The sequence below is a fragment of the Eublepharis macularius genome, chromosome 6, assembly GCF_028583425.1.
Source record: "Eublepharis macularius isolate TG4126 chromosome 6, MPM_Emac_v1.0, whole genome shotgun sequence".
Classification (NCBI taxonomy): Eukaryota; Metazoa; Chordata; class Lepidosauria; order Squamata; family Eublepharidae; genus Eublepharis; species Eublepharis macularius.
The window spans coordinates 92,476,966-92,496,689 of NC_072795.1; the positions used below are offsets into that span (position 1 = coordinate 92,476,966).

At 40.4% G+C, this 19,724-nt stretch overlaps 1 protein-coding gene across 2 annotated transcripts in view; it reads left to right on the plus strand.

Moving 5' to 3' along the window:
* Positions 1-17,995, plus strand: part of PTPRE (protein tyrosine phosphatase receptor type E) — a 166,320-nt gene extending 148,325 nt beyond the window's left edge. For both annotated transcript variants that reach the window (XM_054982792.1, XM_054982793.1), the window contains 10 exons: positions 3,471-3,634; positions 8,218-8,353; positions 8,618-8,767; positions 9,488-9,581; positions 9,820-9,896; positions 12,275-12,409; positions 14,280-14,405; positions 14,685-14,836; positions 16,070-16,205; positions 17,611-17,995. In XM_054982792.1, the coding sequence (XP_054838767.1) occupies positions 3,471-3,634; positions 8,218-8,353; positions 8,618-8,767; positions 9,488-9,581; positions 9,820-9,896; positions 12,275-12,409; positions 14,280-14,405; positions 14,685-14,836; positions 16,070-16,205; positions 17,611-17,685 (1,245 nt within the window). In that variant the 3' untranslated portion in view covers positions 17,686-17,995. The remainder of the gene's footprint in view (positions 1-3,470; positions 3,635-8,217; positions 8,354-8,617; positions 8,768-9,487; positions 9,582-9,819; positions 9,897-12,274; positions 12,410-14,279; positions 14,406-14,684; positions 14,837-16,069; positions 16,206-17,610) is intronic.
* Positions 17,996-19,724: the final 1,729 nt, after the last annotated feature.

Genomic DNA, 19,724 nt, shown 5'->3' on the forward strand with positions numbered 1-19,724 from the left:
TTACTTAAGACTGCTGCATAAAACCTCAGTGAGATTGTATTTGGAATTTTATATGATATTGTGGTTCTGAAGTGAGGAGTAGATCATTCCTTACCCACTTGTGTGGAGGAACACAAGTGACTGTAAGTTCTAGGTTAGGGGTCTGCAATGTGCCACCCATGGATGCCATAGTGCTTGTCGATACTTTTTCTGGTACCCTCAACTGTTTTTAGAACGTGGGTAGATACAAGCAGAGCTTTTGCCCAGCAGGGCTTCTGATTGGCAGTGCAAATTTTTAAAAGCTGCAACAGCAGCTGCTACCACAGCACAAGAGTTTTCACTACGGTAAGCTGTGCATGCAAGAAAATATTTTAAACAATATGTTTGTTTTAAAAGGCATCCAGTTAAACAGAGCTTCTAGCATGAAATGCTGAAAAGTTACTATTCAAGTTATGTACAACCCCACTCTCTGACAACTTGTAGTTGACTCTGCCTTTTGCAGCAGCCATTCTGTAATTGTGCCCATCACCGTGCTTCAGAATTCCAAAGGTGCACACAGGCTTAGAAAGTTTGGGGACCCATGTTCTAGGTTAAGGTGATCTGAAGCCAATCTCCATAGTAGGCTCTTGCAGGGAAAGTGAAAAAGGAGAATGCCAAAAAGAGAATAATAAATGCAGACAAAACATACAAGCAAATGTTCTTAGTCAAATATCAAACGTTCTCCTATGCATTACACCACACTCTGAAACAGTTTCCTTTGTCAGAATTATTATAACTGCATTACCTCAGATTGTATGTCAATTCTTCAGGAAAAAAAGGTTTTGATATTAGAAAACAGTGTTGTGGCCAGGGTTTGTGGACAATGTTGTGTAGTGGATAGAGTATGATACTAGGATCAGGGAAACCCAGGTTCAAATCCCCATTCAGCCATTCAGACATCGGGACAGTTTCTCTTTCTTACATAAGGGCCAGTATAGTGTAGTGGTTAGAGCAAGGGTCACCAACACATAGACTACAGGTGCAAGGGTGCCTGCAGACATATTGTGAGCACCCACCAAGGCCTTTGAGAAAGTCTGTGTGGCCAAACAAGGTTTGTGCTAAGCCTCTCCTCCCAAGTCAGCCAGATTCCTTTACTCACAAGCAGCAGCACTGGGGAGAAAAGTATGCTTGCTGGCTTAGGGCGGGGATTGAAGTCCTCTTCATCAACCCAATTTAGATAGAGTCCTTTCCTCTTAAGCAGCAGCCTTTTTTGGTAGCCATTTTGTGCTTGCACCCACCACCCTCTGTCAGAATTCCAAAGGTGCCCCCAGGCCCAAATAGGTTGGGGACCCCTGGGTTAGAGTGTCAGACTAGAATCTGGGAGACCAAGGTTCAGATCCCCACTCTGTCATGTGGCTTGCTATCTGGGTGACCTTGTCACAGTCAGACAGCCTAATCTATTATAATGGAACTCCCCCCTCTCACTCTTCACACTGCGAGGCAAATTTTTCCACCAATATTCAGTTTCTCTGCTTTGACTGAGAAGCCCCAAGTAGCATGTTAATATTTGTGGTTTTGAAAGTCTTTTATTTGTCCCACTCTGACACACAGATATAAGTTTGGCTTTTTAGCCCAGCCCAGGAACTTGATGAGGAATAGTAGGAAACCTCTTCCTTTTTGTTGGAAATGGCACTAGAGATTGTATAACATTCAAAAAGAAACGGCAACTTTATTTAACAGGCAGGGATTGAGTAAGTGTAGTCAAGGGATGGAAACGCAGAGGTAAAATTTTGTTGGTATTACAGAATACACTTCATGTAACAGGCAAAATAGTTCCTTGAAGCTTATTTTCATATATTCTTGGTTCTTAACAGTGAGAGGTGTTCGACTTAATAATTTAGGTACAGCAACAATGTTTCTTCAGGAAGTTTCCTATGACAGTTCAGGTTTTCAGGAGTTAGTCACTTTCTTCGTGCACCCAACTCACTGTTTTCTTGAAACTAGAGGGTATTGCTAGCTCTTGAGTAATCTAAAACCATTTCTCCTTCACAGCAGACCCAGGGTCCTCGTCAGACCCAAACCTCCTTCAAAAACTGGGCCAGAATTAATCTTCTTCTCTTCAGAAAATATAGCCTCTCTTTTTTTTGGCTTGAAAGGGAGTCTCAACCCACTACCCAATCAGTCTCACCAAAACACACTCCAAGTTCTCTAGTGTCTGTGTAAAGCAGGGGTTATTTCCTAGAAAAAGAACTGCAGGAATTCATTAGCATAACTCATTAGCACAACTTATTAGCATATGCCACACCCCCTTACATCACTGGAAGTGTGTCAGAAGGCACCGTCTACCCCTCAGGCCCCTTTCCCCCAAAATTTCCAGATATTTCCTTAAAGCAGAATGAACTCAAAGCAGCTTACCCTCCTCTGGAGAGCCAGCCCTGCTTGCACGCAGGCACACAATCACTCACTCTCACAAGTCACAGATGAAAATAAAGCAGCAGAATGAATTCAAAGCAGCTTACCTTCCTTTGAAGTCCAGCCCACCCGGCTTGCACTCACTCACTCACGTACGCACGCACTCACTCATTTTCTCTCTCTCTCCCTCTCTCTCACAAGTCACAAATGAAAACAAAGCAGCAGAGTAGAATGAATGCAAAGCAGCTTATGTTCCTTTGGAGCCCAGCCCCACTTGGCTTGCACTCACTCACTCATTTATTTTCTCTCCCTCTATCCCTCTCTCTCTCCCTCACGAGTCACAAATGAAAATAAAGCAGCAGAACCTGCTGCTAAAGACGAGGACAGCCAGGAGGAAAAGGAATCACGTGGGCGGGGCCAAAACCCACGTGACCTCTTTTCAGATCTACCGGAATGCCGTTCCAGCGCATTCCAGCTCCAAATGAGCCCTGGTGTAAAGTGTACTTCAGCTTATGCTGATGCTTAGACTTGGAATTCTCAGATAGTTTTTTTCCTCAGGGCAATAATAATACTTCTCTTGTCAGACTCTGTCACTCCAAATCCTTTCAGAAACCAACTGACTTCTTTCAGACTGGTTCTAACTGACCAACCAATGAAGAGGGAGCAGCCAGTCACTCAAGCTTTCCATTCTAGGGAATAGTTAATCCTCCCCCTCCCAGGTCTCTGATTTTGTTGCACCTCGGAAACCTGCTGTTAAGTGCAGCCTGTCACACCTACCTTGCAGGGTTGTTGTGAGGATAAAACTGAAGAGAGGAGAATGATGAAAGCTGCTATTCTCCATTGTGGAGAATAGTGGGATATAAATGATGTAAAATAAAATATTAGTGGGGTTTGAAAGGGAGGAAAGTCAAAGGGAAACTATCTGTAGCTTTTCTTTCCAGGCTGTGCCTTCCTCCACTCCCAATGATCTTCTTATAAATGCCAATTTATCGACCTTGTAGAAAACCTTCACTTTTGGGGGGACAAGGATCTTTGTTCTGCTACTATTCATAATATTTAATGAATATTACTATTCATAATATTTGTTTCTGGGACTCCAGCAGGTTGCTGATGGCTGCAAAGCTCCAAGGCTTGTAACTCAGCTTCATTTCACCAGCTGGCCTGATTTTGGAGTGCCTTTCACACCTATTGGAATGCTCAAGTTCCTAAAGAAAGTAAAATCATTGAATCCTATGCATGCCGGACCAATTGTGGTTCACTGCAGGTATGAATATGTAAATGTGCTCATCAGAGTCTGTTTTTGAAATGATAACCATTTTGTAAAAGGATTTTTGCATGCTCAGTCTACTAATCTGTCTTCAGATTCCTCTGAGGAATTTTTCAGCCTCTGCTTTCTGAAAAACTGGACTAGTAAAGGGTAGTGGCAGTCATCAAAACATCTGTTAGGAAATTTGTTTATTCCAAGTTCAGTATTACTGTTTTTTAAAAAAATCTTTGGCATAAGCAAACTACTTATTACTTTAAAAGTAAAAACAAAACATAAAAACCACAACATTGCAAAATCAGTGAGTCAAAAACGGTGTGAAAGAATTATTAATAATGCATATGTATATAGTTAATGGAGATAACTTATCCTGATTATGTTTTATCATCTCTGAAATGAATCACTTCAGTTAATTTATCAGTTTTAGCTATATTCTACAACTTCACCCTCAAAAATAGATGGTAAAGAAGATGCTGTCCATGTAGATTATACACTTCCAAAGGAAGCAAGGATAGTAGTTAAAGGAACAAATTGAAGTAGTTGTTGTTGCTGTTATTATTTTCATGTTCTATAAATATACATACCAGAATAAAACAAAGAATTTCCATATCTAGAAATAGAATGATACAAAGCATAATTAGTGGTGTGATGGATTTTAGTAATATAGTAACATGTAAGATGGAAACAACAAAGCAGTTTATACAAATTTCTTTTCAGACTGACACAGATCAAGAGACTGGATTATTAACAGACAACACACTCCAAAGATACTTCGAAATATTTCTGAATAAACAGGCTTGTAACAAAGAAACAAGTGTTGTGACACCTTATAGACTAACCAACTTACACTTGTGGCATAAGCTTTCTGAAGACAAAGGCCTTGCATCTGAAGAGATGGACTTTGGCTTATGAAACTCATACCACAATAAATTGATTAGACTTTCAGGTATCACAAGACTTAGCTATTTTGGATGCAGCAGACTAACATTTGTCATTTGGAATTAGATTTATAATAGCCTCACTTGAACCCTCTAGTATTTTCCATTTATATTGCTCTTTTCTCAGTGAGACTATTCAGAGAATTTTGTTTAACACTGCCCCCATGGTAACTAGCCTTAAAACATGACGCTGGCAGAAGAGGTTTTTCCATTATACTAAATGAATTGAAGTGGATTAGGCCACAGCACCAGTTGGACTTCCTTATTTTTAGTGGTTAAATTGTTCATAAAGGATATTGTCCCAAAATGAAGACAGCAAAACCTTTATTTTATAAAACACAACATTAGCATCTCTCTAGTCAAGAATTGCTGCAAATCTGGTAATAGAAACTTTGTTCAAGTAATGTTTATTTTCTTAAAATTGATGCTCAGATCAAAGTGAAATATGTGCCATTCTTCTTTTGCATGAGAATTTCCTACTTTCCCCATCTGATCCCCCCTAAAGGTTAGGGACCTTCCAGAACAGCATTTCATGAAGAGCTGGTAGCAGAAGTCTGTACCTGCAAAAACATGATACTGTAGAAAATACGTGCCATTCTCTTCTTTTTAAAATCTTCTCTCATGATCCTTGTTCAGAGAGAGATGCTAGTGCCCAGACAGGATCAGAGAAGCTTCAACATCTTTCAGCATCAAAGCAGTAACTCCCCCTTTTGGTTCTGATACAGTAATGCACATGAAGTGTGCATCAGTGTAATATTGCTAAACCCCTGTTCCAGCAGCTTGCTATGATTTTACAAATAGCTTACCATATGAATTTTCCTTGTGATGTATACATATAGTTATATCCTCTTTGGTGTATTCTTATGAGTGCTCCCCCCATATAACAGTAGCTGTTGAAACCAAGAAAAAGGTAGACCTGAGAGCTGGATCAGATTGTAGAAATAAAGATGATCCATAAATTGTAAAATAATATTTTAAATGATCAGTTCCAGATCATACTCAGAAATATGCATTTTGTGAAGCCTGAATTCAAGGTGTTTCAGCAGAAAAGATCTCACTAATTAATGTTAGCTTGTTGAGGTAAAAGAATCCACATTATGATTTAAAATGCTTGAATAGGGCACCACGACAACAAATGAGCTGAATAAAATACTAGAATGCAAGAGGATCGTTTATGCATAGCAAAGGATGCCGTGCCCTTTTCCTCAGAAGGAAGGGCTGAAAATCAAATGTAGTGATGATGATAATTTTGATTACTAATTCTAGCAATTGGGTTCCCCCTAGTGGCAGTTCTGTCTATCGCTTCTAATATTTAACACAATAATAATACTGTAGAACCGGACACTGTTTTCAATACTTTATTACCTTTCAGTTTCAGAGTAATGTGGAATTGGTCTAGAATTGTAGATTATAAAACTGAGTTCAAGGTATTTTGTTGTTTTTCCCACAACAAAGCCCATTGTGGGAAAAAATACAACGGGCTCTAGAAAGGGGAGGGTGGATAAGCAAGCATTCCCTCTTCTTCCGTCACTGATCCTGGCCGGTGAAGGAGGGAGTGGGAATTGCCACCTGCTCCACGCGTGATCTCGGCCACATAAAGGGAGGTGGGCTTTGCTACCTGCTCCACACCTGATACAGGCTGGGTAAAGGGGGGTGGGCATTGCGACCTGCTCCACTCCTGATCCCAGCTGGGTGAAGGGGAAACGGGCATTGCTACCTGCTCCACACCTGATCTCGGTCACATGAACGAGTGGGGAGCTTTGCTACCTGTTCCACACCTGATATAGGCTGGTAAAGGCGGGGTGGCATTGCCACCTGCTCCACTCGTGATCACAGACAGGTGAAGGGGAAATGGGCATTGCCACTTGCCCCACTCCTAATACCAGCTGGGTAAGGCAGGGGGCAGGCATTGCCACCTGCTCCACTTCTGATCCCAACTGGCCGAAGTGGGGTGGTCATTGCCACCTGCTCTGCTCCTAATACCAGCTGGGTGAAGATGGGGGTGGGCATTGCCACCTGCTCCGCTCCTGATCCCAGACAGCTGAAGAGGGTGGGTATTGCCACCTGCCCCGCTCCTAACACCAGCTGGGTTAAGGTGGCGGTGGGCATTACCACCTGCTCCACTCCTAATAGCTGGGATAAAGCATTGGACGGGCATTGCCACCTACTCCACTCCTAATGCCAGCTGGGTTAAGGTGGCAGTGGGCATTGCCACCTGCTCCGCTCCTAATATTAGCGGGGTTAATGTGGGGTGTGGGAAGTGCTAGGGGTGGGCATTGCCACTTGTCCCGCTCCTAATACCAGCTGGGCTAAGGTAGGGGGTGGGCATTACGATCTACTCCGCTCCTAATAAAAGCTAGATTAAGGCATTGGATGGGCATTGCCACCTTTTCCGCTCTTAATACCAGATGGGTTAAGGTGTGGGGGGTGAGTATTGCCACCTGTCCCGCTCCTAATACCAGCTGGGTGAAAGCGGGGGGCTGGTATTGCCACCGGTTCCCCTCCCAATCCCGGCCTGGCCTTCCTGCCACAGCATGTTTTCTGGAGGAACATGGTGCCTTGCCTGGGCTTCCCTCTGCGGCAGCGCCCTCTGGTGGTGCACCAGGGTATAAATTGAGTTGTCTGAAACACACTTACTCATATGGTGCTAGGCAAACTAAAAGTTAGCCTGTAGCTCAAACTACATGTGACTGGAGTAGACTCTTCCTTTTAATATGAGGGTGTGATTTAAAGTGCAAACCTTTAGAAGAGGAGAGCTGAACCCTCCTCAGTCTATCTCCTTACCAGCCAAAGCTGGAAGAGGCTGTGGGTGAAAAAGTAGTCTCATTAGTCCCTCTGTAAGCAGCTGTTTGCACTTTAAATTGTGTTACTTTATACAGACTTGCATGTAAAGAGGGACCATGATTCTGTGGGACAGTGTCTTTGCATAAAGAAGGTTCCAGGTTCAATCTTTGGCATCACCGGTAAATGGATCAGGAATCATCATCAGTAAAGGGATGATAAAGATTTCTTCCTCAGACTCTGGAGAACCATTGCCAGTCAGAGTAGACAGAACTGAACTTGATAGACCAATGGTCTGACTAAGGGCGAAGCTACAAGTGACGAATGACACTTGAACGGCAAGTGTATTTCTCCCTGTTCACTTGCACTCCACTCAATCCACTTGCCGTTCAAGTGTCATTCGTCACTTGTAGCTTGGCCCTTAGTATAAGGCAACTTCATATGTTCGATACATATTTGCTGACAGCATGAGCACTTTGGCTCCAAGTAACAGTAAGATTTTTTTTAAGAGAAGGAGAGAGAACTGCTTAGGTGGGCATTCTACGGGGATGTTTTTTTTAATTGGAGGGTCGAGGTTAATATCCCAGTTTAGACATGAACTTAATCCTTGTGCCTCGATAACAACGGTCCACATGAAATAGGGGTGCTGCTGTCATCAAACATTTATTGCACGTTGTATGATAGGTGCTGTTATGTCCATGATCTAGCCTTTGTTATTGAGCTTGCTATCTAAGTGAGGAAAACGAGGAAGACCAGGAAAAAATAATGACAGCAAGAATTTGTTGGGAGAGGAGGCTGCTGCACAATCAAACAAAACACTTCTGTATGCTTTGACTTAGGCTGTGTGTTTGTTTTCTTCCAAAGTGCTGGTGTGGGTCGGACAGGCACGTTCATAGTAATAGATGCCATGATTGACATGATGCACACAGAACAGAAGGTTGATGTTTTTGAGTTTGTAGCAAGAATCCGCAATCAGCGCCCACAAATGGTTCAAACTGATGTAAGTAAATAAATCTGTCTGATACTACTGTGATTATCTATTAGTACTGCCATGTTTACACTCCAGTTAATTTGCCTTTTTTCCTGATTATGTAACTATGGACTGTTTTTTATTTCTTTTTAGAAAAATGGTAGAATCAAGTTACGAAACTAGATAGTTAATAAACTGAAAAAGGATGTGCCAGCTGCAGTTATTTGAATTGTCTTTATCTAAAAACATTGTAAATGTCTTGGTTAATAAATGTGCTTGTTTGATTCTTTTCAGATGCAGTATTCCTTCATTTATCAAGCCTTACTTGAATACTACCTCTATGGTGACACTGAACTAGATGTGTCCTCTTTAGAAAAGCACTTGCAACCATCACACAATGCAACACCAAATGTAGTCAAAATTGGTTTAGAAGAAGAGTTTAAAGTAAGCATTAAAAATATATTTTAACAAATATTTCAAACTAAAGTACTAACAGGTAGAGACAGAAAATTATTTTAATTAGCTAAAAAGATGTGCTTTGAATTTCTTTTTTAAATTCAAAAAAATTCAAACACCCTTTTTGATTATAAGTAAAATTCACTAAACTGGCCATACATGAAATCTTGATAATTGGAGTGTAGTGAAAATCTGTTCTAAAATTAGTTCCGGTTAAGATTTTTCTCCTGCCTGTCCTTATTTATTTTGATTGTTTACTACAGTAAACTTAACATGAACATAAGTAATTTCCCATATATCTTTGGGAAGTCTACTATGGGATGTGGAGGTTGATAATAGTTTTAAGTCTTCCATGAGCATACAAGTTTGTACTGATGGTCAGGGACTATGTGCCACTCTTTGTCTACCAACCCTAACTGATATTAGTACAGAGGACAGTGTTGTGAATTTCCCATCTCTGCAGAACACTTTTTATAGTAAAAAAACTGGCTACCCAAAACACAGGAGTTGGTGGACAATATATGGTACAAGTATCCAACATTTGTTGATATCTATAGGCATAATTTGAAGATCTGGTGCAAAGGTAGAATGGTTTGGGATGACATTTATCAAGCAGAAATCATTTAGAATATTCCCCTGAAATGCAGTTTCTGTCAGCTGTTTTAGAATTCATGAATAGTCATGTTCATTATGTACTTTTTGTTGTAGAAGTTAACAAATGTTAGAATAATGAAAGAAAACATGAGAACCGGCAATCTTCCAGCAAATATGAAGAAAGCCAGAGTTATTCAAATCATTCCATGTAAGTTATTAATTTTCCATTTCACAGTAACAGTGTAATAATTTCAGTTATACAAATTGCCTAATTGGGCAGAGTGATATCATACATTCAACAGCAGATGGCACTGCTAGACTGAAACACAGATGCATTTTCTTGTAAATTTGATTCTGCAAGGTATAGTTCTCAGTTGCACAGTATTATTGACTGTGAAATGTTATGTATTTTAAGAAATCTAATATGTAATGGTTTTGTACTTTAGATGACTTTAACAGAGTGATTCTTTCAATGAAACGAGGTCAAGAGTATACAGACTATATCAATGCTTCCTTCATAGATGTAAGTATGGATGAAATGCACCTAACATTTAGAAGTCTTTTCAACAATCAACTTTGTTTAGAAGTATCGTTGCATGTATGTGCAACAAGAAAGAAGTATTGTTGGATGTATGTGCATGTGTTCTGGCATTATTGTATGATTTACTTAGTTTGTTTCAAAAAGAAATCCAATTGTAAAGAGACACATGACTTACAGTATCAACAGAGAAGCAAGCCTCCTAGTTAAGGAGACATTTGCCTTGCATTCGTAGATGCTGAGCTTCAGGAATCCCTTTCTCTTTTCCCTGCTACTTAAAAGCAAACAGAAACATCTATTCCCATCTAGAGCGCAGCTCTCATATTGCAATCAAATAAGAATTACCCTTCTGTCCATTAATGCTAAATGCACTTTGCCCCAGTAGAGGACAATATTTGCAGCCCAGCACTGATGAGGGGAGAAGCGGCAAGGGGCAAGGGGATAGAACACACCAGACAACCCTGCTGGAGTTGAAAGAGGCTTTACAGCTCAAGGAGCATTGACGCTGCATAGGGCACTGGATCCCGGCCTCACCTGACCCGCCTGCCAACCAGTAACCTCCATCCCCCTCAGACTACCTGCTGAGGGAGGAGAACCATGGGGTGACAGTTACTGAGATACCGCGTGAGTGGAAGCTTTTTTGTGGATCCCCTGCTACCTGGGAGTGAGGTCGTCCTGACAGACTCTGAGCTGGCCCTGCACCTGCCATGCTTCACTCTCCATGGCCCTTAAAGGGATCCCCATAATAGAGAAACTGTGTTTGCAGGCTCAACTTCCCCCCAAATGGATCCATGCACAATGCCCAAACTGCCTACTCCAAAGTTGTGATGAAAAGAAAGCAAGTAAACACATTATCCCAATGCACTCCCCATGACAAGCTGCAATCAACCCAAAGTCCCTCAGCAGTGAACTACAAACAGAGTTCAGATGACAAAGGCCCAAAGGGAGAGCTGGGTGGGAAGCTGGCAATGATCCAAGTGATGAGGGGGTGGGGCCAGTCCCGCTTTAAGAGGACTGGCAATGGACCTGAGAGGCAACTGCACCTCTCAGATCCAACACCTTCTCTCTGACACCCAGGCCAGCCTGCCCTGATTAGCTGGCCTAGGATTCAAATTGCAATGGCAAGAGCTGCCTGGTGGAGGCTGCAGGGAGCCTCTGCAACATGGCAGCCATCATGCGCCTTGCTGTCCTCCATCCTCGTAGCCCACAACTGAAGTGTGGTAGTGAAATTCATTTTTCAAATGTTATCTTTTTCTCTTAATTTTTACATTTCTGGCTTTCTAATTATTTAAGCCACTTCTAGAAGAAAATTTGATAATTCTATTAAAGCTTTTAGTGTCAGTTTGGTGTAGTGGTTAAGAGCAGTGGGACTCTAATCTGGAGAACCAGGCTTGATTCCCCACTCCTCCACTTGAATCCAGCTGGTGACCTTGGATCAGTCACAGCTCTTCCAGAGCTCTCTCAGCCCCACCGACCTCACAGGGTGATTGTTGTGGAGATAATAATAACATACTTTGTAAACCGCTCTGAGTGGGTGTTAAGTTGTCCTGAAGGGCAGTATATAAATTGAACCATGTTGTTGTTGTTATTCATTTTCAGACACAAGAATGAACTTTGGATTATTCATTTGTTTTTCTAAACTGAGTCCAAAAGCTCACGATATTTCCTATGTCATTATCCATTCAATGTTTTCTGTCCTCCTGTTCTGAATTGTTAATAATTGTATAAAATGCTGGCCCTTCTAATGTCAGAAGGAATGGTGCTAGATACCTACTATTTATCTCATTTTGGTTGTGTCAGATGCTATAATCTACATGTCCTAATGTCAGAAACTCATGTGGGATAGCTGAGTGAGACTTATGAAACAAAAAACAAAAAGGAATTTTGTAGCACGATAAAGACGAATAGTTTTTATTTCAAACATTAGCTTTCTTGGGCTAGAGCCACCAAGTTCTAATGTAAAGGGAGGGGGGGAGCTAGCATAATTGGTGATGAGAAGCTAATGTAACACACTGGACACTTGGGCAGTGCAATCCTAAAATCACTTTCCTGAGAGTAAGCCCCCTTGAATATAGGATTCTTTCTGAGCAGACCTACTGCTGTTCTAGTGTCTAAGAAAAATGCAAATACCTCAAGTGTGGAGTTCTTAGCTAAATATTAGTATGCGTCCTTAATGACTCTGTGGGTTGGTCTGAAAGTTATTTAAAGTAATTGATGGCTTTTTAAAAATGTTTCTTTTCCTGAAAAGTCTATTCTTATACTTCTAGGTCATTTAGAATTACTGTCAAGGGAGAGGTATAATAATATAAGTTTAGAAGCTTCCAATGTATCAAATAATGTTTGTGCTTCTTTTTTGTCTGAAGGGCTATCGCCAAAAGGATTATTTTATTGCAACTCAAGGACCGCTTACTCATACTGTGGAAGATTTCTGGCGTATGGTGTGGGAGTGGAAATGCCACACAATTGTTATGCTTACTGAAGTTTTGGAAAGGGAGCAAGTATGATCAGTTTTGGACAAAGTTTTTATATACTGCTTTAGTAATACTTGTTAAGTTGGCTGAGGGGTAAGAAATCTTTAGTACACTTCAACTACGTGTGGTAACAATACACACACACTCACAGGTCCCTGCTATATATTCTCCTTGCTCCAAAACCAAATTATATTTGGAAGCAGAAAATGATGTGAGCACCACCAGTACTGTTCCTGTTCTTGGCTAGCAGATTTTGTATTGCTACAAGAAATCACAAAACCTACTAACCAGGCACAGGACAGTGCTGCTGGCTGTGGTTGTGTGGCTCCTGAGTCACACAGTGTTGAGCACTAAGGTATGCCTAGAAGTTAGCCGTGGCTTGATTATCCTTAATGCTGAAAATTCTGAGTCAGTTGTCACAGCCCATAGAAGTTACACATAATCAAGTCCCACAGAAATCAATGGGAATTAAGTGTGCTCAGTTGAGAGCTCAGATGTCAATGGGGCTTAATAGTACTTACTTAGTGTTCTTTAGATTGCACTTGATGTCTGCAGCTACACGATGGCAAGAGGCCTGTTTATTTGGCATAGCTTCCAACTATGCTTGCATATCACTAGGCTTCAAATACAAGAACATGAAAACGTGTGACTACTAAAATATAAGAAGAATACAGCATGCAGTTTCAGAAATGCTGACGTTCTAATTCTTACTATAAATATTTATAATATATAGTAATTACGAGCAGTCTAGCCCCTGTAATATCCTAGTGTTCCAGGACACAGAGATTAATGTAGAAATAGTAGTTGTTTATAATATACAAATTAGTTCACCCTTAAGCCCATCCACTGGACCTACAAAAAGAGGGTTTAATTAAGAAATGAACATCTCAAGTCCTTATGTTTCCATCAAACATAAGAATTCTTACTCAGGTAGTAAACATTTTTTGTTAAAAAGGAAAAAAAGAGTATATATTTCTGAGAGAAAAATGTTTCCTTCCTATTCCTGTGACCGTGGGGAAAGGGGTGTGTGTCAGATGCTGAACATGATTGGTAGTTGTAAATCATCTTTGGTGAAAGTGCTGCATGGCAAAGGTGGTTTCTTGTTTAACTGCTCTCATGGCAAAACTGCTGAGGCTCTAGGAATTGAGATTCAGAGACATCTAAAACACTGTCCTTGTATTAGAACAGGATGGAATAAGAACTTCAGTTCTCCATCAGACTCTTGGCTTTTTATATTCCCTTCAGGGTTAGGGAGGGGGTTTGCCCCATTGCTCGTTGTGTTGTGGCCAGATGAGATGCCCAGAAGCTGGTGATAGCACATCCCCAACTCCCATTAATGACAGAGAGAAGCTGTCTCAGACAGAAATACTAAAATTGTCTTACCTTTACCCTTACCCTTAGTTTAGTCCACCTCTATTCACCCATAGTAAAATTGCTCCAGTTGGCGGATATAAAAACATTGAGCAGACAAACAGGGAGTTTATGCTACACTGTTAAGTAAACAGATCTGTATTGAAGTACTGTGGGTATGAGAGAAGTGGAGAATGAACTAGGGCAAAGAAAAACAAAGTTTCAGATAATATCATTAAGTAAATTGTTCTATACTTTATACTTCAGGGAAGGGGAGGTTGATAGAAGAATGTGCTATTGAATCACAACTTCAGTATACCAACATATCTTCCTTGGTGGTCTCCCACAAGCTCAAGTTAAGCCAGTCTATCTGGGGTGCTTGATAGAAGGAAAGGAAGTTAAAAAAAATTAAAAATTCACATTCTTGAGTAAATTCTTGATGAAAGTTACAATGTCATAAAGGAAACTTGTGGCTATTGTGTCTAACTAGATACCAACAGGAAAGTTCAGAAAGCAGTGTCTATTCCTTTCTCCCCTTCTGTTGCAGGAAAAGTGTTTTCAGTATTGGCCATCAGAGGGTTCTATTACTTATGGTTCAATTACCATAGAGATAAAAAGTGATGCAGTTGTCGATGCTATCAGTATAAGGGACTTCTTGATTACACACAGTCAGGTACTGTTGATTACTTTTAATATATTTTTGAGTCCATGCTAGTAGTTTGATCTTTAGTTTAAATTATGTTGAAACAAAATTCTATACAATATATTTCGGAAGCTGTGTGAAAATAATATATGATCCTTTATATACTGATGATCAAGAGCATGATTAATTTATTTTATGATCATATGAAAATGACCCTATAGATAACAGGTTGCATTGTTGTATTCCAAAGGATAAGGGACTCACACCCTGTTCTTACATTTGTGTTTTTTCTGGATTTTGAATAAATAGGAGAAACAGGGCAGAGTTGTTCGACAATTTCATTTTCATGGATGGCCTGAAATTGGAATTCCTTCTGAAGGCAAAGGAATGATTGACCTCATTGCAGCTGTCCAAAAACAGCAACAGCAGACTGGAAATCATCCCATAACAGTGCACTGCAGGTAAAATGTCCTATGCTCATTACTTGATATTAGGACAAGTATTAAAAACTACAATCTGCTCTCACTTAGCAGTTTAGAATTGTCCATTCAGTAAACTGTGTTCAGTATTCTGAAGCCCGTTTCAGAATGGGCTTCAGACCTTTGATTTATATGTTGTAGTAGGTTCATACGTTGTTTTCAGCAGACTGCAGCCAAACATTTATGGTGATTTCATTAATCTTTCCAGCTATTGCTCATGAGGCAAGTGCTGTATAACTGAGGGCCAAGCTACAAGTGACGAATGACACTTGAATGGCAAGTGGATCAAGTGGAGGGCAAGTGAACAGGGAGGAATACACTTGCCATTCAGGTGTCATTCATCACTTGTAGATTGGCCCTTAGTGCACCTGCTTTTGATAGTGTATTCAACAGATTCCATTTGGGCAGAGTAGTCCTAAGTTCCAGACATTGGCACATCACCAGGGCAGACTGGGATAGATAGTGGCTGTCATATGCTTTCTGGGCACAAAAAAAAATGCCAGAAAAGACCTAACCTCAAGGAACTGAAAACAAAGCACCTTCACTGGAATCCATCCCTCCAATCAGATGACATCTGAGAGGTTCAAATCCCTTCTTGCAAACATATCCTTTTTACAGGTGGACACATAGAGAAGCATGGACAGCCCCAACTATATTACTTCATGACTTTGGGCAAAGATATAAAAATACTTTAAGATTAATTCCAGTTATCTGAGACATAAAAATACAGGTACATGTCTTAAATGGAGTTAGTTTTCCTTCTAGTATTTGGGATACTAAACCAGGATTAAACCATAATCTAATCCTGTAGGAGAGAAACTAATTTGTGGGAGGGAAATGTAGCCATTTACCAGCATTAACATAACTAGAGTTAGTCTCAAATCACCATTCCTTTCACTGTGCTCTGCATGGGAGGTGGGGGAGGGGGCAGCTGCTCAGGTGCATGTGCAAGCCCAGTAGAAGGCGGATTCTTGCATATTTATTTAGCCATGGTCAGATTGGATGTGTGAAAGCAGCCTTCTCATCCTGAGATCATGGAGAACAGCTACAGTCAGCATAGACAGCACTGAGCAAGATGGATGAGGCTCAAGATAAAGCAGTTTCATATGTTCAAGTCACTTGCATTGACAGTACCTTATTACACATATAATTCTGGACACATTTTATCGCACTGTATATGGGTTTGGCATGCAAAGAAATGTATTTGTCTTGTAGTGCTGGAGCTGGAAGAACAGGAACATTCATAGCACTCAGTAATATTCTGGAGCGAGTAAAAGCTGAGGGGCTTTTAGATGTATTTCAGGCTGTGAAGAGTTTACGGCTGCAACGACCGCACATGGTGCAAACACTGGTATGTTATTTAATGACAAAAAAAAGTTGTCAAAAGGTAAGAGTATCGATGTCTTAAGTGAGGAAAACAAAACTTTTTGAAAACTATCATAAACTAATATAATGGAGTTTCTTTTAATAAGGTGTGGAATCAATACTGAAATGATAATTTTCTGTGTTCGTTGCTTGCCCTCAGTGGCTGTTGCTAGGCAATCATAACAGTTTAGCTAGTATTCCAGGCTTGGTTGCTGTCAGTAAAAGGCAGAGGGAGTGGGGAGGGCCATTTCCATGGCTGTTTTGGCCTTTGAGGGAGGACTCGGGCCACAGCCTGGCAACTTGTTACCACCTTACTTGTATAACTCACCCAGGCCTAGCTGCTTCCTACTGTTCAACAGCAGCCACCCCATAATAGTTAGTGTGGTGTAGTAGCAAGAGCTTCAGACTAGGATATGGAAAGTAGAAAAGGAAGCAGGGAAAGATAAGGATATGGGGGCTGCCAGGAAGAGGGAAAGAGAAAATAGTGTGGGGAGGTGACACAGCAGAAAATGAGATACCCCCAGCAGTTGGGCCTAGCACAGCCAGTATCACGCAACCTGGCCAGTTTTTCTAGGGAGAGGCTGCTAGAAGAAGGAAAGGAGGGAAAGATGAAGACAGGGATAGATAAAGGTAGGGGTAGATAAAGCTATCTGGTGGGCGGAAGGTGGGTGGAAGGAGCCAGCAGCTAAGCAAGCCCTCGAAGTACACACCTGAGCTCATTGGGAGAGCAGCTTTATCAATTCCAAGTCTCTATGCCTTGTGCAAGACAGGGGCCACTTTGCTACTTGGATGAATGAGCCAATTCTGAAGCTTGGTTTTGACCTGGGACTCTGAAGGATTTAACATCTGCCACGACAGACAAAGAATCTCTGTTAAGCATAGGGCTGTCTGTTTTATGGGTCAAACACCAGTGAGGCTGTTCTGAGTTTCTTTGTCATTCTGCGAAGGGGAAATCTGCAGGCGACTGGCAAAGCAAGCAGAAACTAGGAGGAAATCACAATCTGTCGCATCTAAGCCCAGTATTCATTACAGAGACCTACGCCTGCTAAATGCCAGGGCCAGACTAGATGTGCCATTGACAGATTGGTAAATGGATTTCCTATATTTCCCTCCTCTTTTGGGCAGGAGGGCTTTTACCATGTCTCTTCATGCCTCAGTCACATACATAACCTCCCCAGAAGTGGTATTTATCCCTGGGAAGAAAAACACGCATGTGGTGTATATGAGCCAATGAAGGAATTTTTATAAAATTATTAGAAATGTGAAATGTTACATGATAGTTTGTTGTATTTTGTGGTAAATTAAGTGTTGAAGTTAAGTGTACTTCATTGGGATTATTCTAATTTAGACACAATTACATCAAAGAAAGTATAATTTTTTTTGTTTTTCAGGAACAGTATGAATTCTGCTACAAAGTGGTACAAGATTTCATTGATATATTTTCTGATTACGCTAATTTCAAGTGAAAATTCCTGCCTTATTTTTTATTTAATCATCTGTACAGAGATTTGTAAATCATGTTAATTTATTTATATTGATTTTTAACTCTAAATGTACATATTGTTATGTTTGTTTTGCTCTGAATGTCTGAAATATATATGTAGAGCCCTTTCAGAAATAAACAAAACCCTCTACTCAAACTTTTTGGTGGGGAAGAAGAAGGTGGGGGGGGGGGACGCTGAGTGGTAGAATTTTATAGATCCAGATGCTCAGTGGTGAGAGAAATGGCACCTTCCCACTTGTGAATGGCTCTCCACCCAGTTGGTGGAGGATATGTGTGTGTACTTATTTTCTAGACAATTCTAGGGATTTAACTTTATAACAGTGCAAATCCTATACAGAGTTATTCCAGTCTAAATCCATTGAAATAAGTGAGCTTTGGCTGGAGTCACCCTGTATGGAATTGTAGTGTAAGTAGTTTCACCTGATAATTGATCATGTACAAATATGTGCTGTTACGCAGCAGAATATGCTGTTACAAATACAGGGCACAATCCATGCTATGTTAAATACATTGATGTCCCACTAATTTCAGTGAGAATACTAAACATATTAAACCCGTCTAGTTGAAATTAATGGGATGTAAAGTGCTTTCCTTTTGGTTCGATTGTGTCTATATTTTCCCTAAATAACTGTAACGTTGTGTCCTTTTATTTCTAATGCTTAGCTCTCAAATAATTCATAAAACACCCCCTAAAGTTTATCAAGCAGATGCTTTACAGTAGATATGCTACTGCCTAAATACATACTTCTATAAACATTCACTTAATTATCACAGTGGTTCATTTCAGATTTCACATGAAATCATGGTTTAATTTAACTTTGGTATATGTGTGGCACTTCACTCTGCTACTGTATGTTTTGCTTAGATAGTGGGTCTAGGCAGGGTGCTTAACTGACTGACCCCTACCCTCCTACCTACCTCTACTTCCTTTACTGCTGACACCTCTCTGAGCCCTTTCACGTTTTCATTTTAACCCAGTTTTGGTCTGTTGATGCTTGGACTCAGCGTAAAGCGATGTGAGGATAGTGGTTTTAAAAAGGATTTACATCCTTTTATGAACTGTAAGTGAAGCTCTGTTAACATTTCAAATAGTGCTGCCTCTTTTAATTTCCTACCCATTTCCAGCACGTTCATTTTGTTTGTTTGTTTTTAATTGGTAGAGATTTTTTATTTATTGCTGTATCAGAGTACTGGTATATTGCAAAACTGTCTGAGTTGTGATGACAGGATCACAAAACTTGCTTCCAAATGGAAAGGAAATCAAGGTTTTCCTACTCTCTCCATACTACCTCCTTTACATCACTGATCTATTCAACAAAAGTGACTGACTCCTATCTAAAGAAATATGTGAGGAAGTGATAAAAACTCTTACTGTGACAGGTGGATAGTTTTTAATTGGTTACAGTACTGTGGCTCTCAGCCCCCTGCTGGAGGGAGAGTTTTCCACTGCCCCTGCTACTATTGACTGATTGGATATAATGGTTGACTTTGCAATATACCAAAACATTGATACATCAATATATCAAAAATCTATAATTAAAAAAAATGCTCTGGAAATGTGTGGGAAAACAAAAAAGTGGCTCATACAGATGTGCAGCAGACATTTCGAACAGTTCTCTGCAGCAAACCAGAAAAGTACAGAATACTTAAGAATGGGAGAAAAGAGGTTTCAATAAAACTGGCTCAGTCCTGCATTGCAAACAGGGTACAAATAGCTTGGGGTGAAAAGGGGGAAAAATCCATTAGCAGCTATCAGCCAAAATGTTTACACAGGCAGTGTGAAAGTGCTCTCTGAGTATACAGTATAAAGTCCTAGTTTAAGGCGAGATCACTTTGTGCACAATTCCTTAGTACATGGGAAATTGATGTGAAAGTTTAGCAAGATATGCATAATCAATTTTGTTTAAAAGAAGCTACTTATTTTTTTAAAAAACATACAGAATTCATATTTATATTACTATTAAAATCTATTTTAGAAACCTGAGAAAATTGATGGATTTT